At 44.7% G+C, this 26,287-nt stretch overlaps 1 protein-coding gene across 1 annotated transcript in view; it reads right to left on the reverse strand.

The window, feature by feature from the left end:
- The window catches only part of LOC124795910 (facilitated trehalose transporter Tret1-like), a 479,061-nt gene that overhangs the window by 10,890 nt on the left and 441,884 nt on the right, over window positions 1-26,287 (reverse strand). Inside the window, exons 9-10 of the mRNA XM_047259990.1 lie at window positions 8,413-8,677; window positions 634-798 (exon numbers count right to left, since the gene is read on the reverse strand). Coding sequence (XP_047115946.1) covers window positions 634-798; window positions 8,413-8,677 — 430 coding nt within the window. The remainder of the gene's footprint in view (window positions 1-633; window positions 799-8,412; window positions 8,678-26,287) is intronic.

Genomic DNA, 26,287 nt, shown 5'->3' on the forward strand with positions numbered 1-26,287 from the left:
ATTTCAGTACAATTTTCCGTTGTTACAACCTCTCGATACACCACAGCATCATCTGCAAAAAGCCTCAGTGAACTTCCGATGTCATCCACAAGATCATTTATGTATATTGTGAATAGCAACGGTCCTACGACACCCCCCTGCGGCACACCTGAAATCACTCTTACCTCGGAAGACTTCTCTCCATTGAGAATGACATGCTGCGTTCTGTTATCTAGGAACTCTTCAATCCAATCACACAATTGGTCTGATAGTCCATATGCTCTTACTTTGTTCATTAAACAACTGTGGGGAACTGTATCGAACGCCAAGTCGGAAACGTGATGGTACGCATTTCTCCTCCTTACACGAGGCATCACAACAACGTTTCACCAGGCAACGCCGGTCAACTGCTGTTTGTGTATGAGAAATCGGTTGGAAACTTTCCTCATGTCAGCACTTTGTATGTGTCGCCACCGGCGCCAACCTTGTGTGAATACTCAGAAAAGCTAATCATTTGGATATCACAGGATCTTCCTCCTGTCGTTTAAATTTCGCGTCTGTAGCACGTCATCTTCATGGTGTAGCAATTGTAATGGCCAGTAGTGTACACAGCATAACCAAGCCGCTTCGGCAGGTTCCGAAGGTGGGACTTACCCATGGAGCCGGAAGCCCCGCTGGCGGTACCCCGCACCTCTGCTGGGTACACCTCCCCGATGAGGATCCAGGGCAGCATGCGCAGCCCGAGGTGAGACATGAAGGACGCCGCCACCAGGATGAGCGACGGCGTCCACGTGTCGGAGTCTTCGTTCGCGGGGCCACCTAAAACACATACCACGACAATTACCTTTTATCTTATGGTTAACGCCGAGAATCACCATTTTGTTTTCTACATTCTTGATTCAGTTTCTGCGAACAATTTGCACAGCATTCATTAATACACAGTGAAACAGCCGCAGAACACTGATGAATTCTTCTCGGGTTATCAGCCGAGTGGTGGCGTCGTCTTGTCGCAACGTTTCAATGAGTTTCGTACCCATCATCTTCTGGCGAAGATGAGTTTGCCTCTATGACGTCGATATTGTCCTCGGTGGAATCTATGTAGCAATTCTGACGTGATACAAGACATAACAGTGGCTAAAATTTCTAGTTGTTAAATGTATATCGTTCAGAAACTTCTACTTGCATATTCCCTATCTGTTTGATGTGCCTCGTGACCCCCTTTCTATTTCAAAATTACAATTTGCATAAAACATGGAGGCTTCCAAATTGGCCGCCTGTTGGTTACATACTCTCAGAGGTTTTCCCTTTCTCTTGTCTCATACCACTTGACTTTAAATTTCTGTTCATCAGCTTATTTTTGTTTTAGAAATGTGCTTCGAAACCTAAGGGACACCCTGTAGAACTGTCTGAACCAGGATTTTTTATGTATTATCTAATCAACCGCAGTCCTTGATAAATAGTCGGTTATGGACGAATTCTATTTCTCTTGGGTTCCTTGTTTCTGCGAATTTCACCATGGGCTGCACTATTTACTATAATTTACAAAGTTACAGTTTCGAGCCTTTATCCAGTTTAAAGAAGTTAAGGTGCTCAAAATATAGCAATTGTCATGCTTAGTAACATATGTTAACTGGTATCAACAGGCGAAGTCACCTGGAGACTACGAGTGGCGCCTCTGAACAGAGTCACACGAGTCCTAGGAGTAGTATCTTTGACTCGCAAGCAAAACGCCTTCGATCATAGGTTCGATCGAAGCCACTACTCAAATTCCGAATAAAAAACATCAGCAGTGGCGGACGAAGACTTCCATTATAAGGAGTCACCCTTGTTCGGCCAACAGACTCGTCAAAGAGGGCGGAGAAGATGAAGAGGTAGAGAATGCATACAAGGATATTAAACGGATACTTTAGAGTGTAAAAGGAGATAATATTAAATAGTCATGGGTGACTGGGACGCTACAGTATAGAACGGAAGAAAGAGTTACGGGAGAATATGGTAGAGAATGCTTATAAGTATATTAAACGGGTATTTTAGTGTGTAAAAGGAGATAATATTTAATACTCATGGGTGATTGGAACGCTACAGTATAAAACGGAAGAAAGAGTTATGGGAGACTATGGTCTACTTAGTAGGAATGAAAGATGTAATATCCACGACACTATGTTCTAGCGAGATGTTAAAATGAACTAAGTGTACAACCTTTAACAAATATTATCGATACTACGTATAAAAAGACTGTATCGTGTAAAAATGACGACAATTATTTCATTATTTCTGTAATAATCTTTCTGTGTGAATTAAAACTATTATCAGAGAACTACATTCATAGACAACGACAATTACAATCTTTTTTTTGTTATCTGTGACAATTGTGGTTCAGTTGTTCTTCCTGTGCTAACGGATGAACTGTTCGGACGTGAGACGTGTGAGGTCTGTAAAGAGAAAACCTGTAACTATATATTGTTAATTATTATTTGAAAAATAGAGTCGCTATTGTCTAGACGTGGATTTGTATTTATTTCAATTGTAATCCAATCTAATTAATGTTTTTAAGTGTTAATTTTCAGCTCTGCAATTAGGTGTGCAGCCGTTAGCGCTAGTAACTTACAGCGGAGTTTACTAGTAGCTGGTATAAAAATATGACGGTATTTATTATTGAAAATGATTTTAAATGCTAAAGAATAGAGATAAAATGCTTAAAGAGTTTTATCTAAATGTATTATCTTGATATAAAAGGAATGGGAAATAATAATAGACAAATTGACTATCGTCTGTCTGTCCCCATCTTAGCAAAAATATCCCCGCGGCAGTTAAGAATCGAGAATTGTAACAAACATAAACGTTGTTAGATGTAAATGAAGGGAAGTAAATGTGCACTGGTGGTCCCAAATCTACTTTAAAAGACAGAATTCAACTCAGATTGAATCCTTAAATACAGTGCTCACAGCACGTTACGTAATATCAATTTGTTATTTGCTGATGTATGAAGCCTAATTATTTCGGACGATTTACATGAAATATTTTAATAGGAGACATACGTCAGTGTTGTGCGCAGGTAGTATTTTGTGACTAAACATTCCTTTTGCTAGAGAAAAGTGCTTCCATATTAAATAACAGTTGTGTAAATTCTGATAAATGACATGCAATTTAATGCCTCTCACACGACTTTACAGACAACATTTCTACACAATGTCAAGTGGAGATTTCTTTAACAGAGTGACAAATATTATGCGGGATAATCATTTTTGAGATCAAACGAATTGTTACACTGCCAATGGGTAACTGGTTTTATATTTTTTTGATCTTCCTGAAATATCATTTATAAGTAATTAAAGTCACGAAATACAATAAACCGGTTCCGCCACAAAGAGGAGAAGGTTCCTCGGCAACCTATTGCCCTTGGGGTGGAAAACTGTCCCAAAAAGGCGGCGGAATCAATTTATGAAGATGCAGAGGACAAGGGAAACCTCTGCGTTAGACACGTTATGTGTACCCACAGGAAACGTGGCCTGTAACTCGACAAGTGGCAAAAGATACCGGATTAGTTCCCAATTAGGATCTCCTGCATTACCGAAAGGGAGGCTACCATGGGAAAAATAATCAACAATACAGTACGAGTCAGAGCATGCAATGCCAGAAGTTTGAATGTGGTAGGGAAGCTAGAAAATCTGAGAAGAAAAATGCAAAGGCTTAAGCTAGGTAAAGTGAAATGAATGGAAACAAGATAAGGATTTCAGACCAGAGGAATATAGGGTAATACCTACAGCGGGAGAAAAATCTGTAACAGGAGTCTTATTGGTTATAAGCAGGAAGGTAGGACAGAAAGTGAGTTACCGTGAACAGTTCAGTGATTGGCTTGTTACCATTAGAATCGACAGTGAATCAACACCAACAACAAGTTACATGCCGCTGTTATAAGGAGAAGCTAAAGAGGTAGAGAAAGTATGAGGATACTGAACGGGTACTTCAGTACGTAAAGGGAGATGATATTTAATATTAATTGGTGACTGGAACGCTGTAGTGCAGCAAACAACGGAAGAATGAGTTATGAGAGAATATGGCCTACGAAGCAGGAATGAAAGAGGAGAAAAACTACCGGATTACAGCAATAAATTTCAACTAGTAATACCGAATACATTGTTCAAGAACCACAAGGGTAAGAGCTGTACTTGGAAGAGGCCTGAAGTCAGGGAAGGGTTTCATTCGAACTCAGATATTGGATTGTAGGGCGTAGGCAGAAGAAGATACAGACTCAGATCACAATATAGTAATGTTGAAAAGCAGGTGGACGACTGAGAGAATCGTTCGGAAGAATCAGCATGAAAAGAAGTGGAATCCGTAGTAATAGTGAAGTAATGAAGAATGATGAGATGACTTTGAAATTCTCTGGGCCTGCAGATACTGTGATAATGAATGGATATCTCTAAAAAGGGAAGACATATAAATTCGACCGACAGACATAGGTACAAGGAGGATAACTTCTAAGAAAAGTTGGGTAGCAGAAGAAATTTTTCAATTCATCGACGAAAGAAGGAAGTAAATAAAAAATGTGAATAGGAATACTGAAAGGATTAAGTGACTTAGGAAAGAATTAAATAGGAAGTGCAAGGAAATTAAGGTAAAATGAAAGCGGGAAAAATGCGGAGAAACCGTAAAACATTTAGTCGTCAGAAGGACTGATCCAGTATACAGGGAAGTGAAAACGACCTTCGGAGGTCCAGCATAAGACAAGGCACAGATATCATTTCTAAAGTAATTGGGAAAAACGGCAACCAAACAGCTGTTGAAGTTGGTGTCTAAAATCTATGAGACTAGCAATATACCATCAGACATCCGTAAAAGTATATCCACACTATTCCAAAGATAACAAGAGCAGATAAGTGCGAGAACTATCGAGCAATCAGCTTAATAACTCACGCATCCAAGCTGCCGATAACAATAATATATAGAAGAAAGGAAAAGAAAATTGAGGATCTTTAAGATTTCGCGGTAAGGAAGGTAAAAGTGGGATAAAGGCAGTTCTGACATAGCGATTGATAATGGAACAAAGACTTAAGAAAATTCAAGGTACCTTCATAGGATCTGGTGACCTTAACAGCCATACGGCGATGCACAGTGGTTCAAGATGTTCGAAATTCTGAGAAAAATAGGAATAAGCTATAGTGAAAGACGAGTAATATTTAACATACACAAGAATCAAGAGGGGATAATAAGATTGGAAGTCCAAGAACTAAAAAGAGTGAAGACAGAGATACAGTCTTTCGTCCCTACTGTCCAATCTGCACATCGAGAAAGCAACGACGGAAATGAAAGAAAGGTTCAAGTGTGGGATTAAAATTAGGACTGAAAGGATATCAATGACAAGATTTGCTGATGACATTGTTATCTTCAGTGGAAATTAAGACCGACAGAACATTTTGAATGGAATGTGTAGTTTAGTAAGTACAGAATATGGGTTGAGGGCCAACAGAAGAAAGGCGAAAATAACGAGGAGTTGCGGATATGACAATAATGATAAACGTAACATCAAAATTGATGGTCACGAAGTAGCCATAGTTAGGGAATTCTGCGTCCTTGGAAGCAAAAAACACATGACGAATGGAGCATGGATGATAGAAGAAGCAGACTTATACAGACATAGAGGGCATTACAGGCCAAAATATGTCGGGTAGTATCAAACATAGGTCTGAAATTGAGGAAGAAATTTCCAGGAAAGCATGTTCGGAGCACAGCATTGTATAGTAGTGAAACATGGTCTTTGGAAAAACCGGAAAGAAGAGAATCGAAGCGTCTGAGATGCGATGCTACAAAGATGTTGAAAATGAGGTGGGCTAATGAGACAAGGAACAAGGAAATCTTCCACAGACTCGGCGAGAAAAGAAATGTTCGAAAAACACTGACAACAAGAAGGGACAGGATGATAGGACTTCTGTTAAGATATCAGGAAATGATTTCCATGGTACTAGAGGGGGCTGTAGAGGGCAAAAACTGTAGAGGACGACAGAGACTGGTATACATCCATCAGATAATTGAGGACGTGGGATGTAAGTGCTACTCAGACGAGGAGAACACGGCAGGTGCCATAATCCGATTTTCTGGCAACTTCGCTCAGTGAAAGAGGAGTCAAAATAAGTGAGCACGAGTCTCGGCTTATCTGTAGATACCCGACCTTTTCTGAGAAAACGACGGTCAAAGTTTTCAAGGCAGTTTACGTGCTTTTTAGGGAGTGAACAGCTCAAACCAAGCGGTGGCCGAGTGGCTAGCGTCACGACTTCCCTCTTTTTGTGCCTCGTGTTCGAAAGCCGTTTATTATTTTTATTTTTTTCATTTATCTATCCATGCGCGTAGAAGATTACTATACGAATGTTTTCCAATGTATATTGAAATAACGTTATCCTTATTCGTCTAGTAATTGTTTGTATGCGAATGAAAAAAAAGCAATAACTAAATGGAAAAATATTTGAAATTGTTTTCTGTGAAATTCCTACAGTGTATATTGATTCATCATCCAAGGGAATGTATCAAATCTTCCTGAGAAGTAAACATGAGACTAAAATATGTGAATTAAGAGTTGATATAAGAACGAAATATAAGAATATTAGAGTTTAAATAGACTGTAAACCATGAAACATTATGTAATTAGTGTTTGACATTTATTGTGAAACCCTGTTGTTATTTTACACTTAATATAACGGCTTTTTATCTCCTAAGCTGATAAGAAACATTTGTGTAGTAACGTTCTATGTACGTGGGTAGATAAATGAAAAAAATAAAAAATAATTCGGGTTTTCAGCATAGGACGCACAATGTGAGAAGGTGTGTCGCTAACCACTGTGCCACAAGTTAGCTTGATATCATTGCGTGCTAAAAAGATCTAAATTACGTCGAAAATTTGAGAGTCGTTTTCTCAGAAACGGTGGGGTATCTACGAATAAGCCGAGGCACGTGTTCGCTTATTTTGACTCCGCTTCATTGACCGGAGCTGCTGGGAAATCTAGTTGTGGCATTTGTCGCGTTCTCGTGAGATAAAGAGGCTGACACAGGAGTGGAATTCGTGGCGGGTCGCATCAGGTCAGTCAGAAGATGGAAGATTGAAGATTGAAAGGAAAAACACCAGAAAAAAATCGATAAATTCATAGACAACAGCGCTATGGAAGCCGCCACTAGTCCAGGGGATATCGGGAATAATTTATTAATAATTCGGATTTTTTTTTAACAGGCCGTAGTTAGAGACTTTCTCCTGTCAGATTCAACCATCATTTTAGCGTAAAAGCGGTTAATGCTTGTTGAGTGTGTTGACAGGCCAAGCCTTTCCGCATGGTGTCTGTGGCACCTACTGATATGAGTGGAGGAGGTAGTACCTGCCGGATCTGAGGAAGCGAGCAGAGCTTCGAACGAGGAGGTATCTGCCTCTCTGCACCTCTCGGTGTGGCACGATAGGGAGTTGGGACATAAGGGAAAACCTTCCATGGCACCTGAGGTAGTTGTAGTGGGGAAAATACTGTAGGGGGAGAGAGAGATTGGAACACATGCAACAGATGATTGAAGATGTAACGTGCTATCCTCTCTCTTCCTTGCTAGCGATTTTCGGACTCTGGTCCATCGGCCTCTATCACCGGTCCATCACGCATCGGCCATGATAACCCGTGATTTCAGAATATACGGTGTTTTTAGCTCTTAAAAAAATGGTTCAAATGGCTCTGAGGTCATCAGTCCCCTAGAACTGAGAACTAATTGAACCTAACTAACCTAAGGACATCACACACATCCATGCCCCAGGCAGGATTCGACCCTGTGACCGTAGCGGTCACGCGATTCCAGACTGAAGCACCTAGAACCGCACGGCCACGCCGGCCGGCTTTAGCTCTCAAATCCAATGTTTTTCTTATGAGCATCCCCTGACGGCCATACATTCTACTTTAACAACGAAAACTGAAACCAACTGCTGTATTGTAATCCAATGCCATTTATTCAAAATATGGCACCAGTTTCGATGCGAAAAAGCCTCATTTTCAGACTCCATGCGTAATTTGTCAGCAACCCACGAACCATAATGACAAGGACGAAACGAAGCCTTCAAATGGAAACAGTGCAACTTATTAAGCATGTAACGCCACCATATAGTTGTTGGTTGCACATGCTGGCGTAACATGCTTAATAAGTTGCACTGTTTCCCTTTGAAGGCTCCGTTGGCCTTTGTCGTTGCGCTTCGTACGTTGATGGCAGATTCCGCTTGGGGCCTGAAGACGACGCTCTTTCACGTCGAAACAAGTAGCGTGTTTTGAATAAACGTCTTTGCATTACAATACAGCTGTTCGTTTCAATTATCGTCATTCATGTACTTTACGTTCGGCTGCTGTCCCACTGTCCTCGATGGACCACCAGAGACCCACACATCCTGTGGCAGCCACGTGACATCAGGTAGCTACTCACTGTGGGCGGCGAGGATGGCGACGACGACGAAGCAGGCGCCGTTGCCGGCGGCGGAGAGGAGCGCGAGCGGCCGCTTGCCGAAGCGGTGTACGCTGCAGACGCCGGTGAGGGCTCCCAGCAGCTGCGCCACGCCCATCAGCAGCGTCGCCGTGTAGCGGCCGGCCGGCGCGCCCAACTTCGAGAACACCACCACCGCGTACGTCTGCACCGTCGTCATGCCGCAGAAGTGGCCGATCGCGAACGACGCGCTCACCACCAGGTACGGCTGCAACACACCCACGCCCTCTCTCTCCTCACTCGTGGCCATTACTCACACCTTTACTTACCAGTGGGCAGGGATAGATAAAGGTCGTTACATTTTATGGTCAAATTCGGTGCTACTTTTTCCCAAATTCGATGTCATTATTTTGCCGAATTCGGTATTCCTTCTAACCAAATAAGGTGTTTTTCCAACCAAATTCGATGTTTTTTGGCTCATTCGATGTTTTTTTACCAAATCCGTTGCTATTTTTTTCAAAATTAGATGCTTTTTGCCAAATTCATTGTTGTTTTTTGCCTAATTCAGAGTAATTTTTGACAAATTCGATGTTACCAGAATGAGCAGCGGGGTGTGCGCTTATATGAAACTTTCTGGCAGATTAAAACTGTGTGCGGGACCGAGACTCGAACACGGGACCTTTGCCTTTCGCAGGCAAGTGCTCTACCATTTGAGCTACTCAAGCACGACTCACGACCCGTCGTCACAGCTTCAATTACGACAGGAGCTCACCTGCAAACCATGCAGAACTAGCACTCCTGGAAGAAAGGATATTGCGGAGACGTGGCTTAGCCACAGCCTTTGGGATGTTTCCAGGAATGCTAGTTCTGCAAGGTTTGCAGGAGAGCTCCTGTCGTAATTGAAGCTGTGACGACGGGTCGTGAGTCGTGTTTGGGTAGCTCAGCTGGTACAGCAACTGCCCGCGGAAGGTAAAGGCGCTGAGTTCGAGTTTCAGTCCGGCACACAGTTTTAATCTGCCAGGAAGTTTCAAATTCGATGTTATTTTTTGCCACATTCGTTACCTTTTTTGCCAAAATCTTTAATTACTGCCAAATTTGGTATTTTTGGGACAAATTTCGTGGTTTTGGCCAAATGGGATGTATTTTCAGCCAAGTTTGGTGTTATTTTTTTCGCGGACTCTATGTTATTTTTATGGAAAATTTGGTGCTATTGATAAATTCCGTGTGATTTTTGCCACTTTTGGCGTGATTTTCTCCAAATTTGGTGTTACTGTTTGGCAAATTTGGTGTTCCTTTTTCACAAATTATCATTTTTTGCCAAATTCCGTTAATTTTTGCAAAATTCAGTGTAACTTCTTCCTAAGTCGGTATTATTGTTGGCCAAATTCGTTACTAATTTTTGTCACAGTCGGTTACGTGTCATGCCAATTTTGGTAAAATTTCGTCGTTTTCTGCCAAACTCTGTGTTGTTTTTTGCCAAATTTGGTGTTATGTTTTGCCAAATTCAGTGCATTTTTCCCGAATTCGGTGTCACAAATTCGGCGTTATTATTACCCAATTTTGCTTTATTTTTTCCAAATTCCTTGTTATTTTTCCCTAAATTGGTGCTTCTTCGGTCAAATTTTTGGTTTCTTGTCAAATCCTGTGTAATTTTTTGACAAATATCGTAGTTTTTGCCAAATTTGGTATTTGTTTCATATTCTGTGGTATTCCCGACGTCACGTCAAAGGTTCTTACACGGGGGACGAGTTGCCATTTTAATCTCATACACGAATCTTAGCCTCGAGGAAATTAGAAGTGAAAGTGCAGTTTCCACATTGAATAAACATCAGTATGAATATTAGTTCTTTGCAGTTCTGAGATCTATAACATTTCTACACTCCTGGAAATGGAAAAAAGAACACATTGACACCGGTGTGTCAGACCCACCATACTTGCTCCGGACACTGCGAGAGGGCTGTACAAGCAATGATCACACGCACGGCACAGCGGACACACCAGGAATCGCGGTGTTGGCCGTCGAATGGCGCTAGCTGCGCAGCATTTGTGCACCGCCGCCGTCAGTGTCAGCCAGTTTGCCGTGGCATACGGAGCTCCATCGCAGTCTTTAACACTGGTAGCATGCCGCGACAGCGTGGACGTGAACCGTATGTGCAGTTGACGGACTTTGAGCGAGGGCGTATAGTGGGCATGCGGGAGGCCGGGTGGACGTACCGCCGAATTGCTCAACACGTGGGGCGTGAGGTCTCCACAGTACATCGATGTTGTCGCCAGTGGTCGGCGGAAGGTGCACGTGCCCGTCGACCTGGGACCGGACCGCAGCGACGCACGGATGCACGCCAAGACCGTAGGATCCTACGCAGTGCCGTAGGGGACCGCACCGCCACTTCCCAGCAAATTAGGGACACTGTTGCTCCTGGGGTATCGGCGAGGACCATTCGCAACCGTCTCCATGAAGCTGGGCTACGATCCCGCACACCGTTAGGCCGTCTTCCGCTCACGCCCCAACATCGTGCAGCCCGCCTCCAGTGGTGTCGCGACAGGCGTGAATGGAGGGACGAATGGAGACGTGTCGTCTTCAGCGATGAGAGTCGCTTCTGCCTTGGTGCCAATGATGGTCGTATGCGTGTTTGGCTCCGTGCAGGTGAGCGCCACAATCAGGACTGCATACGACCGAGGCACACAGGGCCAACACCCGGCATCATGGTGTGGGGAGCGATCTCCTACACTGGCCGTACACCACTGGTGATCGTGTAGGGGACACTGAATAGTGCACGGTACATCCAAACCGTCATCGAACCCATCGTTCTACCATTCCTAGACGGGCAAGGGAACTTGCTGTTCCAACAGGACAATGCACGTCCGCATGTATCCCGTGCCACCCAACGTGCTCTAGAAGGTGTAAGTCAACTATCCTGGCCAGCAAGATCTCCGGATCTGTCCCCCATTGAGCATGTTTGGGACTGGGTGAAGCGTCGTCTCACGCAGTCTGCACGTGCAGCACGAACGCTGGTCCAACTGAGGCGCCAGGTGGAAATGGCATGGCAAGCCGTTCCACAGGACTACATCCAGCATCTCTACGATCGTCTCCATGGGAGAACAGCAGCCTGCATTGCTGCGAAAGGTGGATATACACTGTACTAGTGCCGACATTGTGCATGCTCTGTTGCCTGTGTCTATGTGCCTGTGGTTCTGTCAGTGTGATCATGTGATGTATCTGACCCCAGGAATGTGTCAATAAAGTTTCCCCTTCCTGGGACAATGAATTCACGGTGTTCTTATTTCAATTTCCAGGAGTGTATATGGCAATACTACTAATTTTGCGACATCTCACAAATATCGCCGATTTCGCTAAAAACTGCTAATTTACGTTGTTGTTTTCGCTAAATTTTTTGGTTGTACCAATGGAACATAAGCGTACTGGAGAAAAAAATTGTCACCGCCAGGAGACATCAAGCTAATAACGTGTGACACCGCATTTAGCCTTGATCGTAACATCAATTCGGCGAAGGAGGGGGTCGGCAAGGAAATCGGGTCTGCCATACCCAGATAAAGCCACCCACTCATCGATCCTGGAGTCCTACAAAATTGCACGGATATTGAATGCTACGCTGTTACAAATAGTCCTAGATGTTTCTGCGGGACTAATATCGAGTGATTTATCTTGATAGTAGAGTTGCAATAGAGTGGCTGAGTATGCGTTAAACCACGAACGTATGCGTGCTGTCTTGTGAGCTTCGTTGTTGTCATCTTTCAAGAGGAGACTTGCCGTAGCATATTCATCATGAAGATATAGAGAAAAGAACAACACCTGGTCATCGAGGATGTTGAAATGAATATCCCAGCTGTACAATGAAGGCTTTCATTGGCGAGCGGGGTGCGGAAGCGGTCAACACACTGTAATCACATTCAGGAGGACGGTGGTTCAAATTTCCGTTCGGTCAGCCAGAGTTAGGTTTCCCGTGATTTACCTAATTCGCTCCATGTAAATGCTGGCATGGTTCCTTTAAGAAGTCTTTCCCCAGACATTCGTAATGACAGCCTGCGCTCCCTCTCTAATGATCGTGCTGTCGACACGACATTCGACTACCGTTCTTTGCGAGCGGATGTTTTAGCTGGAGGTAAATCTTCCACGAAACTTTTCCGTTCCAACAGTTTAGTCCAGAGCTGCGTTGGCCATCTTCAGAGCTACTCGTGGTTCTGCTCAGCCTTGCCGATTGACTTAATGAGAACACTAAGAAGAAAGGAAAGGATGATCGGGTATGTGTTAAGGCATCATGTAGTACCTTTTATGGCACTAGACGCAGTGAACCACGAGCACCTCTCAAGATGTGCAGTGCAGTTCTGTACGAAATTTTAGGAATGGAAACGTTTCATGGACCAAGAATGTACAACCCGGAAGACCTACCAGAAGCTAATATACCGATTCATATTCACAGTAACCTGAATGAGTGAGTCCAGGTTATGGTGTTAAAACAACCCCAAAACGTCAAAGAACCACATCCGGACTGAACTACATCCTGCATAGGCTGCTGGTCAGACAAAACTCTGGTCCATCGACGACATGAGTAATTTGAAAATAGGCAAAACTGCGACACTTATGTGCCGCTATGAACAATGGCGTTTTGCGGAGACCTCCACTCCAGTGCCCATTGTGTACAGTTGCCTTGACAATGCGCAGTCGGAACCTAATAGCTGACCAGGAGTTATTGACACCAGCAAGCCTGTCTTGTTTGAAATCAATTGTTATTGATAAGGTACGACATTTCTTCCCAGTCCCCGTCGGTTATGATCTTTTTACGACCACACTTCTTACACCGTGTTACATGGCTCGATTCCATACAACCAACTGGCACATACGGACCACGTCACTAAAATGATTTATGTTAGCGGTAGAGGGCCAGATAACCTGCTGCTACCAACTGTATGTCATGTATAGTGCTCCATATCGACCAGGGGTTTCTTTAACTCTCTAAATACTATTGGGACGTCTGTGTCCCACAATAGGTTATCAGAGAACTAATTGCAATTCGTTGGCCAAATGGTTCAAATGGCTCTGAGCACTTTGGGAATTAACTTCTGAGGTCATCAGTCCCCTAGAACTTAGAACTACTTAAACCTAACTAACCTAAGGACATCACACACATCCATGCCCGAGGCAGGATTCGAACCTGCGACCGTAGCGGTCTCGCGGTTCCAGACTGCAGCTCCTATAACCGCACCGTTGCATGTTACTGATGTGTGTCAGTTCCCACTGATACCGGGAAGCTTACTAATGGTTAACAGAGTTCTAATAATTACAGGTTGTGCTTTCCTCAAGTTTCATTGTTGACCGTCGTTTACGTGTTGTCATATGGAATTAGTTTGCATCTGCAGACAGGCAACACAATTGCCAGATTCACAAAGCTGGCGGCCTTCGCGCCTTCCTGTACAAATCGTGTCAACGACTTGCACCTACGAATTAACGCTTGCCACATCACAAACGAAGCCCATATGGTGCACCTGTAGTGTGAGTTACAAACTTGGAGAGATGCTTTGTTCACTGATGTGTGTCTCTTTTTAGTACGTCTTGTAGTTTTTGCGCAGTCGTGTTCTGAAACCGTGGAAGAACTTATGAATCATGCTGTATGTCCTACTACACTCCCCCTCCCCCTCCCCGCCTCCAACCCGCTTGGAAAACAAAACGGCGGGACACATTCTTTTCATATTGTTACTTCTGACTAAAGCACTCCGTCTTCAGGCCTCAAGTGGCTTATCGGGACCATCCGACCGCCGTGTCGTCCTCAGTTGAGGATGCGGATAGGTCGGTCGTGTGGTCAGCACACCGCTCTCCAGGTCGTTATGATGGTTTTCTTTGACCGGAGCCGCTACTATTCACTCGAGTAGGTCCTCAACTGGCATCACGAGGCTGAGTGCACCCCGAAACTTCTGACTAAGACATTCACTAAAATAACCATACATTAATGTTTTTGAAATAAAACTATAAAACTGGTAGTCACAGGGTTAGGGGGGATGTTGCTATTTTGTCCAGTGAACTTATTTGTGATTCACACTCTCAAGCATAACGTTTACACACGTATTAATATTTCTTTGATAAACCTAACGTGTTTTTACTATTTACATGTAAATAGGGACAGAGACTTAAGAGGGAGAAATTACACAATAGTAGTAATGAATTAACAAATTCCGCAAAGAATGTATACACATATATAGAGATTATATATCAATGTGAAGATGTTCAACCCATTCTAGCGGTGATGCAGATGCCTCCATGAAGTCAGTCCAGTTTCCTTTATAAGAACACAAAAGTCATTGGCTGCTTAAGTGCTGGATAGTCTATCTCGATGCACAGCAGTCACAGTCCGGAGATGTTTTTCCCCAGTTGTGTAATGAATCTGCGCATTTGCCTTGCCCTGTGCACACCCACTCCAGTGCAGTTCACTGTCTTCGGTTTAATTCAGTTCCCGTAATGTTGAGGTTGTAGTTCTGGAACCACTGTTCTAGCATTTCGTTTGTTTCTTTATTTCAGTCACTCGTCCATTAATCTGCCGGTGGTAGTGGGAGTCCTTCATGGACTTGCAGGCCTACGTTTTCAACAATCTCTCTACATTCATGTAGGAGAGCCTCTTCTACACATCTGTAGATCCGCACCTACACTGCGACCGGACTACAACTGCACACGCACCCATGTTCCACGGGTGGCCTAAGCTTCAGGCGTTGTCCGCTTATTGCACAGGCGTCTGCAAGTCAGCTCGATGATAACAGATCTGGATAGCAAGCCAACACAGCAACAAAAAATATGTGATTTCTTGTCGCTCAAAACTCAGGGCGCGGTCACTGCTGGCGCTACTCTTGCCATTTGGCGGCATTCCAGTCGCAGACAGGGGGCGCAGCCGGCACCGAATTATTTCCCTCCGCAAGTCACGTACCTGACAATAGTTCGTGACGTGTACCTCTACCCCAACAGTTCTTAGGGTGGCGCATGATCTCCAAGGGCCAGTTGCCATTGGGAGTTACGCTGGGCATTGCTCCGCTCCGCCATTTGCCATTCAGAGTATCTCCCAACCAGCACCGACCTCCACCGATCTGACGAAACCTTCTCTCGGCGACACCGCGCTGCCCTCAACAAAGCCTGGTGACATCGCCCTGCACAAATTTTCATTGTCTTCATTCCATTCTACAGCTGATGGCAGTCATTATTCGAAATTGCGAATTCATCTGATGTGTTTAGTAACGGCTGTGGTCGTCGCAGTGCATTGTCATCAGTATAACACCGGTACTCCAATATCGTATTTACCTGCCAATACCGGGCATGCGACTTTGAAACACAACGTCTGATCTGTAGGGGAATACACATAGTGGAGATACGTACAGATCGTAGACGTATGGAGAATGAAATTTTCGCTCTGCAGCGGAGTGTGCGCTGGTATGAAACTTCGTGGCAGGTTAAGACTGTGTGCCGGGCCGAGACTCGAACTCGGGATCTTTGCCTTTCGCAAGCAAATGCTCTACCGTCTTTTTTTTTTAATTCCACAAAAACAGTAGCAATAATGGCTAGGTTACAGTGAAATGACGTAAATAAGGTGACAGATAATTGCAGTCATAAATTACAGCATTCATAGAATGAGGAATGATATTCAGTCTTTAGTAGTAGCACACATTTAGCATTCTCACTGTCACCTTCAACTGGTGGCAGTTCAGCATGCACATTTTCTTCTTCTGCAGCCTGAGATTTCTTATCATCATTTCCCAGGCCCAAATTAATCATTCAGTAAATACTTGATGTGTATTCCTTCAAGGGTAAATTTCATGGACAATAGAGCAGTCCCGAACAGCGACATCGCAAAGTCCTTTACTGCCTTGTTATTTTTTGTTAGTTGCAGCCGTCTAAATGCATCCTTAGGGAGTTCAAGATCTTCCTTTATAAAAGACGCCAGATGTTTGCTTTCATATTCTTGTATCTGTTGTACTACTGATGTATTTTTCATGTGTGACTTTCAGGTGACGTTAGGGTCGGAAACGTGACCCAATCCTCCCCCTCTCTATGAGAACTCCACATGTTCCTAACCTATATCCATTCTGTTGAAGACAATTTGGAGCATGTTGCCATATTTATTATTGTGATTCTGATATTTAAGTGTTTTCTCGAATTCATTTTCCATATATATCTTGTATTGAATGAATATGTCCATCGCTTCTAATATGGTTAAAAATTTAACTTGTGTATTTACCCATTAACCAAATCACTGCGTTATTTTTTGCCTGAAGGTAGTAACTTTCTTCTGGTCTGAAGAAAATATTAGTCGGTACATTGTTTGCTGAAGTTCTTGTTATTTGAGCAATTCTCTGCCTGGTCCACCTCAAGTTGATACTCCGATCTCCACATGTGTAACGATGAGGCACACTATCAACGAGGTTGCATTTGCTGCAGAGGTTAGTGGCACTTAAACCGATGGCAAAGAGACGCTCATTAATGCTGATGACGTTATTGACTACCTTGTTCGACGCTGTTCTCACGTCAGACGAAAGAACATCACTACTGATGTTTTTCCAGATCACATTCCATGCTATTCCAGCATATTTAGTTTCTATATTATTTTTCCTTTCATGTTTCCGTCTTTCAGTTAAAATCGCCTTTACTGTAAGGTTTTTGGAGTTAAAAAGCTTTTTGCTGAGATAGCTTAGTTCAAGATAATACTCCCTAATATGTTTGAGTTACCCAAGCATGACTCACGCCCCGTCCTCACAGCTTTGCTTCTGCCAGTACCTCGTCGCCTATCTTCCAAACTTTCGTAGACCCATGGTTGACGACATGTGGAAGTTCGGGTCTGACCGTGAGTCATGGACGGATAACCAAATGGTAAGGCGGCCACTCGCTATAAGCGGGAAATCCGGGTTCGAGTCCCGGTCCGGCACAAATTTTCATTGTCGTCATTTCATTCTACATCTGATGGTAGTCATTGCGAATTCATCTGACGTGTTTAGTAACGGCCGTGGTCGCCGTCGTGCAACGCCGGTCTACAATATCGCATTCTCGTCTTGTCCACCATCCGGACGCTGCCCCCTCCATCTCTGCCTGATGCTGCTTCCTGTTGCTCCCCCGTTGGTGATGAGGGTAAAGCTTCGAACACCTTTACAGCTTCGCCCGCCATCACGTATTGGCAACTGAAGCATTACATGGACAGATTCAAGTAATTTTTTGTAAATTTAACGTCTCAAGAACCACGGAAAGCACAAAAACGTGTTCTTATCTATGAAATAACTTCAAATCTAAATAATTTATGTCAATTAATTTTGTGAACTGTAATTATTGCCGTCCGGGGTGGCCGAGCGGTTCTAGGCACTACAGTTTGGAACCGCGCGACCGCTGCGGTCGCAGGTTCGAATCCTGCCTCGGGCATGGATGTGTGTGATGTCCTTAGGTTAGTTAGGTTTAAGTAGTTCTAAGTCTAGGGGACTGATGACCTCAGAAGTTAAGTCCCATAGTTCTCAGAGCCATTTGAACCATTGTAATTATTAGTTCATAAATAATTTTTTTAAAGATATAGCGGGAGACAGCTTGTGGCTGACTGCGATGGATTATTATACGTTTTTGTTGTTTTAGAAAGTAAGTGAGGAGCGTACCTGGTAGGATCTCTTTGTCTTGTCTGTTAGCCTTTAGACTGATAGGAAGCGCTATAGTTGCGTTCCTTGCGTATGATTATTGAATCCTTCTTTTGTGTAGAGAAATCTTATTAAGTGTCATGTATTAGCTTTAGAACCATTTGTAATTAAATTAATGTAAAGTAGTTACGTCTCATGAGTTCTCATTTTGACAGTTCTCCTAATAGATATAAGATACATGAAATATTTTATTGTTACAACCAATGACCAACACGAGCTTAACAGATCGTGGCTTGGAGACGCAATGGCCACTTGCAATTAGTATTCTGCCATTCATTCATTTGCAACTTTCTACTGCGTCCCTGATATTAACTGCTGATCATCACGAAACGTTCTGCAAACTTGAATGCAAGCGCGGAACCTTAAATGACCTGGGCACAGTCTATAAGCTAACGATTCCCTTTCGTATGTAAATAACATATACCAGCCCCGCAAAATTGATGGTGGTTTAAAAGACGTAACTATCTCTAAATTTCACAGCATTTTTCTAGAAGTCAGTTTGGACACTAACAAAAATGAATCTCCCATCAACAATGGCCATCTGCTCCAGTTAATTTTAACAGTTTCCTTTTCTGTGATAAATTCAATTTCTACTTAAAAACAAATTTTAGTAATCCTGCGTGAGCAGATGTGTCACGACGAGGATAAAACTATTCTTAGCAATCTCTTTTCTGTTATTTGCTAATGCAGTTTCCACTTTGCTGTGTCCATTTTAATCGTTGGCGCCAGAAGCAGTAAATTTTCCTTCTCCCATTCTCGTCCCAATACCTGAATGGGCGGCGATCACAGCTTTCCCAGTTTCATCTGCCACCTGGCAGCTGTCCCCTCTAGCCGCCTGATGCTGCTTCTTGACGCTTCCGTACGTTGCAGCCACGTCAGGTCCTCTTCTCGAGGGTGGCACCGTTTCCGACAACCACCGCCTCTCCCACGGCCTGGGGCTGCTTCCTGTTGCCTGAGTACGTTCCAGCCGTGGTAGGTCCTCTTCTTGCACTGAGTTTTCTTATTTTGAGAGTACTGAAGGAGCGATCTGTTTACCTTCATTCTACAGCCAAGATCGCATAAAATATTTCTTTATTTATGACCGTTCAGAATATGTCCAACTTACGTAAACAGATGTGCTACTGTGTACTGGGTTTTTGTGATGTTACAAACATCTGTGAGCGGTAACAGGATATTTTTGTAAGAGCGTGCAAAAATGTAACAGTACATAGAGAATGTTCCACTGAACAATTTGAGGTAGGGAACCGGGGATCGGAGAAGTCAACTTAAGCAGATATGGAAGTATAAATTTGTCTACCGCTTTGTCTAGCATTCCTGTTTTTCAGCTTATTTACAACTAACGTGCGCACAAGTTTACACGTTCTGTACTGTTTATTTACATATACATTCCTTATTTTCTTCAAGGAAACAAGGAGGACCAGGCTGAATGGCCACCTATACTTGAGGTTCGTGCAGAGAGTTGTACACGAATTGTTGGAGAACGTACCATTGAATGTTCGTGAGAGGATGTGGACAAAACATGACGGTGCATTGCCTCACTTCAGGGAGGATATTAGCAACCACCTCAATGCTGTATTTCCTGGTCGCTGGTTTGGAAGAGGAGGTCCTATTCCATGGCCTGCGAGGTCACTTGACGTGAATTCCCTTGATTATTTCCTAAGGGGATATCTAAAGTCAGTTGTGTATGAGACCCCAGTGGACACGGAGATGGAATTAGTTGCCGAAATTGTAACTGCCTGTGATGTGATTCGAAACACACCAAGGCTATTTGTCAGGGTGCGTCAGAATCTTTTTCGCCGATATCATGCTTGCATTGAAGTTGTTGGCCGTCAGTTTCAGCACATTTAGTAAAATACAGTACAAATGGTACGTTCATTGTGTTAGTGACGGCATTTGCAGTTACCTGAACTAATGCAAATAAAAAAAGTACGCAGTAATGGGATTTTATTCCCTTTATTTCCTTAAGCTGGGTAAACCGACCCCAGGTTTCCTACCTCAAATTGTTCAGTGGAGCATACTCTATGTCCTGCTAAATTTTTGCATGCTCTTACGAAAAACCTTGTATATATGGACTTGGCGTTTTACACGAGATGGCGCGACTGCTACGGTCGCAGGTTCGAATCCTGCCTCGGGCATGGATGTGTGTGATGTCCTTAGGTTAGTTAGGTTTAAATAGTTCTAAGTTCTAGGGGACTGATGACCACAGATGTTAAGTCCCATAGTGCTCAGAACCATTTCAACCATTTTACACGAGATGTTTTATGTTTATAAATGCGTAAGTTACGACAAATCTTTTATAATGTGCTGATTTTTATCCACTTGACAACTTGGCATGAAGTTCAATTTAAAATGAACACGTTTCAAAATAAAAAGATTTTTAAGAACTGAAGATAACAGCAAAGTCTGTCTAAACCGGTCGTCTTAAATAAAGGAATATTTTATGCGATTTAGGCTGTTGAATGGTTTTCACCTCTGCTTGTGGGAGATACTGCTTCGGATATAGGAAACGGCAACTGGATCACACATTTCCTCTGGCTCCAGTGCCATTTTTCACTGTGTCGCCTCGTACCAGATTCGGCGATGGGATACAACATTTTCTCCCTCGGCCTGCTCAGTGAAGGTTTTAGCTGCCATCTAGGTCTGCTCGTCCGCCATTTTCTCTCTCTGCTTGACTCTCGTTCTGCGCTCCTCTTGCCGTGCCTGATGCTGCTTCCTGTTGCCTCTGCAGGCTGTAGCCATTACACGCCCGTCCAAAAGTGGCACACCTCCTCGGTCATCCTGCCTCGAGGGTCATCCGGCCTCCAAGGTTATCTGGTCTCCACGACTCTATCAACCACCTACATGGCTCTGTTTCCTACAACAGCTCCGCACTGAGTGGAATCTTCCGGCACGCCAACCTTTTTACCTGCCTCCTCGGCCCATCGGACCGCCCAGTCCTCATTCCTTGCCCAAGACCTCTTTCGTCCTCCTCTGTACCCTTACGAACGCCACAGCGATGAGTGTTTAATGGACCACTTCTATGACTCTCCACCCTTTTTCTTTCTGCTCTTTCAAGCATGTATTGGCAATGAACACTCTACAGGCAACTTCTACCAGCACTGCGCTTATCTCCTTTTCCATGCTCCTACGCACGCTCTGGACGCGGGTTCTCAGTAGACCACTTTTCCTGCCGTGATCTCTTTCTATGTCGGCTACTCCGGCGGTTTTGCATTCCCGCCCGCCTCTGATGCTCCACCCTTTTCCTTACTGAATTCCTTCCAGGTCCCGCTATGCCATCGGTCCTTCTGTGACGTCCTAACCTTAGTCTGTTTGGTTTTCAATTCGAAGAGAAATGTTCAAATGTGTGTGAACTTCTAAGGGACCAAACTGCTGAGGTCATCGGTCCCTAGACTTACACACTACTTAAACTAACTTAACGCTAAGGACAACACACACATCCATGCCCGAGGGAGGATTCGAACCTCCGGCGGCAGGGGGTTTTCAGTTGCGCCCACTCTCGTCCACTCTGCTGTTCGCGCCAAGGTCGTCCACAATGTCTGCGTGGTGACGCCTCTCAACCTCAGATACCAGTTCCAGGTTCTGGGCTGCGGTCACCAATGGTTCCACGGATGGATTTGGATATTTACGTCACGCGGGGGAGGCACCGTTCAAGTTGTGGACACACATTAATCCGGCTTCTTCCTGCATTTGCCGGGCACCGTCGTCTCTCCCCGTAGGAAGGAGGGGGTACAGGCTCCACAGCAACTACTCGATGGCTTTGCCATCTCTTTCCCAAAGGAGAGAGGCTGCAGGATCTTTTGCTACTAGCCATCTGCTGCTCAATGAAGAAGAGATACAGTACCCTCTCTTGCGCTCCGATAGCACTACAACGGCACACAACCTCGCCCCTTGGGTGGCCTAAACTTAAGGCGTCATCCGTTTCCTACACAGGTGGTTACAATCCAGCCCGATGATAACAGTTACGTGTGGTAAATCAGCGCAACAACCAATTCAGCGTGACTTATTATCGCCGGAAACTCAGGACCCCACTATTGCAGGCATTACTGTCACCGTGTGGTGACATTCCAGTCGACGACAGAAGGGGCCACCAGTACGGGACTATTTCCCTCCCCAAGTCACGTGCCTGAAAATAGACTGCACTGTGTAGCTTCACACTTACGAGGAATCCCTTGAGTGTGAGGTCGCAAAAGGCCAATGTTCTTCGAGGGATTGGACGTCCCACATATTGTTTACCATGCAACCACAATATTGGCTGCTAAAGGCGGCAGGGAGCTGGACTGGAGGTATCAAATGGTGATCACAGCACGAGGCTACGGAGCATGGTTGAACGGCTTAGTCGACGAGTAACTCACAACAGTGCTACAGTGCTAGTGGTGTTGATACATAGCAGAGCTATGGCAACGATAAACAACGCAAACGTTGCATTAAATCTAAAACAGTTGCAACAAACAAAACAAACATTGCATTAAATCTAAAACAGTTGCAGGTTAAATATTAGAATTTCTGCAAGACGAGTCAGTGGAATGTGTGATGTCATAGACGCTCGACCGGGCGGACAATGTACTTGACGAGGGAGATGATGATGATGCGTACTTAACGAGTGAAAGTGATATTGAAACAGGTGCCAAGCCTGTATTTCATCATCCTTGTCGGACAAGGGGCGCCACAATTGCCGTCCCCAGTGAAATGTAGTAAAGGACAATCGTTGTCCAAGGAGCGGATAATAAACATAATTACGTACATGGAAGATCCTCCGAGGTGTAGTAACAAAACAATTATGAACAGATTTCGAATACGTCCGCAGCAGTATGACCGTGTAGTGAGTAAGGAAAACTACGGGTATTCAAGGGTAGGCAAGGCCCACTTGTTACAAAAACTGTTGTTTGCTGGTTTCAAGGATAATCTGTAGAATTTATAGGATATGCATGATAGTGACCTACTGCGTTATGCACATCAAATTGCGCGTGGCTTAGATTACAGTGATTTCAAGGGAAACAGTAGATGGTTGCATAACAGTGTTACAGAACTGGAAGAAGTACAATAATGAAATTTAAAACAAAGCGTCAGTTGGACGATGCACAGCAAACTGAGGAATCTGCCCGAAAATTTGTAGATGAAATTAACTTATCCTATGGGTGAGTAAGGGATTTGTTTTCAGTTCTGACCAATCGGGGTTTGAAGAGGAAATGCGTATGAAAGGAACCCTGGGAGTTAGGGAAACCAAGAGAGTTGTGTGAAGGTCAGCCGACTCAATGCCTTCACGTGTTCATACACAATCTGGGTGGTAAACTGGCTGCAAAGTTATTTATTGTGCTGCGAGAAGTTTGAGGTGTTGTTTACGGTTCTTCCTCTGTGACTGACCTTGCAAGTGCAGTAGGGAATATTTACGTCACAGCAAGCATCTATGGTATGAGCACTGCTTTTGGCCAATAGCTGCTCAAAATAACTTTTTTTGCTTGATTGCCTACTTATAAAAATAATACCCTTTTAGCGCAAATAACTCTCCTGAAAAGTGTGTGACATAACTATTCGTACCACCTGGAACCAATGGACAAAGTCAACCTCTGGATGTTTGTTTTTTCACACTATCTGCAGCTCTGCCTTAAGTAATAGTTAGTTTCACGATAAGCTCCACGCGTTCGGTTGCTTGCCATCACATTCCATCATTTCTCATCACTCCGTTACACCAATATGACCCAATATGCATTCCCTAAGAGTGAGTACCTAGCTAAACGTCTTGGACGGTTTGCAATTCCCGAGGAGTTCGCTTTCGATCTTGGTGGTGCGAACCTTTGTGATCACTGTGGCGCAGCATTTTTCATTCAATGTTCATGGTGTAAGTTAATGGTTTGTTTTGAACATTTCTTGAATGTCGACGATGTCTATTTTGTGAAGTGTAATACATGCATCTCATAGAAGGTTGATCTCTGCATCTACCGGACACTCACTTTCTGTGGCCCCCGCTTAATGCACACGGTGAGTCATTAGTATCTAATATTTTTCCTCTCGTAACAGCTGACCCAACACTTTCAAATGAGCCTTACAAGAATGAACCAGCGACCTCGCACTCAAGGGGTTCTTTGTTAGGCTGGCGCATTGTCTCCCAGGGCCAGTCATCGTCGGGAGCAGTGAGGCTGGGCAATTGTGCCAACTGCTCTGCGGTTCCTCACTCGGTGTAACTCCCGAACAGCCCTTGGCGGACCGAGTCGCAGACCTAGGTCTCGCACTGCACCTCACTGTTAGGTCTCCGTCAAACACCCTCAGCAGAAAACCAGCCTGGTGGTACCTTCTCTAGCAACTCTGTAAGTACACTCCTGGAAATGGAAAAAAGAACACATTGACACCGGTGTGTCAGACCCACCATACTTGCTCCGGACACTGCGAGAGGGCTGTACAAGCAATGATCACACGCACGGCACAGCGGACACACCAGGAACCGCGGTGTTGGCCGTCGAATGGCGCTAGCTGCGCAGCATTTGTGCACCGCCGCCGTCAGTGTCAGCCAGTTTGCCGTGGCATACGGAGCTCCATCGCAGTTTTTAACACTGGTAGCATGCCGCGACAGCGTGGACGTGAACCGTATGTGCAGTTGACGGACTTTGAGCGAGGGCGTATAGTGGGCATGCGGGAGGCCGGGTGGACGTACCGCCGAATTGCTCAACACGTGGGGCGTGAGGTCTCCACAGTACATCGATGTTGTCGCCAGTGGTCGGCGGAAGGTGCACGTGCCCGTCGACCTGGGACCGGACCGCAGCGACGCACGGATGCACGCCAAGACCGTAGGATCCTACGCAGTGCCGTAGGGGACCGCACCGCCACTTCCCAGCAAATTAGGGACACTGTTGCTCCTGGGGTATCGGCGAGGACCATTCGCAACCGTCTCCATGAAGCTGGGCTACGGTCCCGCACACCGTTAGGCCGTCTTCCGCTCACGCCCCAACATCGTGCAGCCCGCCTCCAGTGGTGTCGCGACAGGCGTGAATGGAGGGACGAATGGAGACGTGTCGTCTTCAGCGATGAGAGTCGCTTCTGCCTTGGTGCCAATGATGGTCGTATGCGTGTTTGGCGCCGTGCAGGTGAGCGCCACAATCAGGACTGCATACGACCGAGGCACACAGGGCCAACACCCGGCATCATGGTGTGGCGAGCGATCTCCTACACTGGCCGTACACCACTGGTGATCGTCGAGGGGACACTGAATAGTGCACGGTACATCCAAACCGTCATCGAACCCATCGTTCTACCATTCCTAGACGGGCAAGGGAACTTGCTGTTCCAACAGGACAATGCACGTCCGCATGTATCCCGTGCCACCCAACGTGCTCTAGAAGGTGTAAGTCAACTACCCTGGCCAGCAAGATCTCCGGATCTGTCCCCCATTGAGCATATTTGGGACTGGATGAAGCGTCGTCTCACGCGGTCTGCACGTCCAGCACGAACGCTGGTCCAACTGAGGCGCCAGGTGGAAATGGCATGGCAAGCCGTTCCACAGGACTACATCCAGCATCTCTACGATCGTCCCCATGGGAGAATAGCAGCCTGCATTGCTGCGAAAGGTGGATATACACTGTACTAGTGCCGACATTGTGCATGCTCTGTTGCCTGTGTCTATGTGCCTGTGGTTCTGTCAGTGTGATCATGTGATGTATCTGACCCCAGGAATGTGTCAATAAAGTTTCCCCTTCCTGGGACAATGAATTCACGGTGTTCTTATTTCAATTTCCAGGAGTGTAATTACCTGCTATGTGCTATGTCTTCCTGTGGCCCACTTAAACGCTACATGATGCTTGATAGACAGCCTTATTTCTTCCTGTAGTTGTATCGCGAATAAACGTGTTATTACTTCCACGTTACTTGACTGCAGTTTTATCTGTATGCACTGAAACCCAGCACGTAGCAGCATCTCCAAACGTAACAAATTACCCAACACAGGATGCCACAGTGCAGTTGCGGATTTGTTGGTTCAGAGTTCATTATCATTTGTTGACCTATCAACATGCTAATAATAAGAAAAAATGATCCATTCGGAAGCACAATATTCGGCCACGGAGAATACAAGAGCAAGTAATGAGACGCGGAGTGTTTCAGCAGGGAAACACTATTACATTTGGCAGTTTATTATTTAGATGGAACGCCGAGATCTCTGTTTTAGGTAGACTAGTTTTAAGCCTCCATTTCTTATAGTACGTATGCAGTGCAGTAAAATCGTGACTGA

Source organism: Schistocerca piceifrons, chromosome 4, assembly GCF_021461385.2.
Source record: "Schistocerca piceifrons isolate TAMUIC-IGC-003096 chromosome 4, iqSchPice1.1, whole genome shotgun sequence".
Classification (NCBI taxonomy): Eukaryota; Metazoa; Arthropoda; class Insecta; order Orthoptera; family Acrididae; genus Schistocerca; species Schistocerca piceifrons.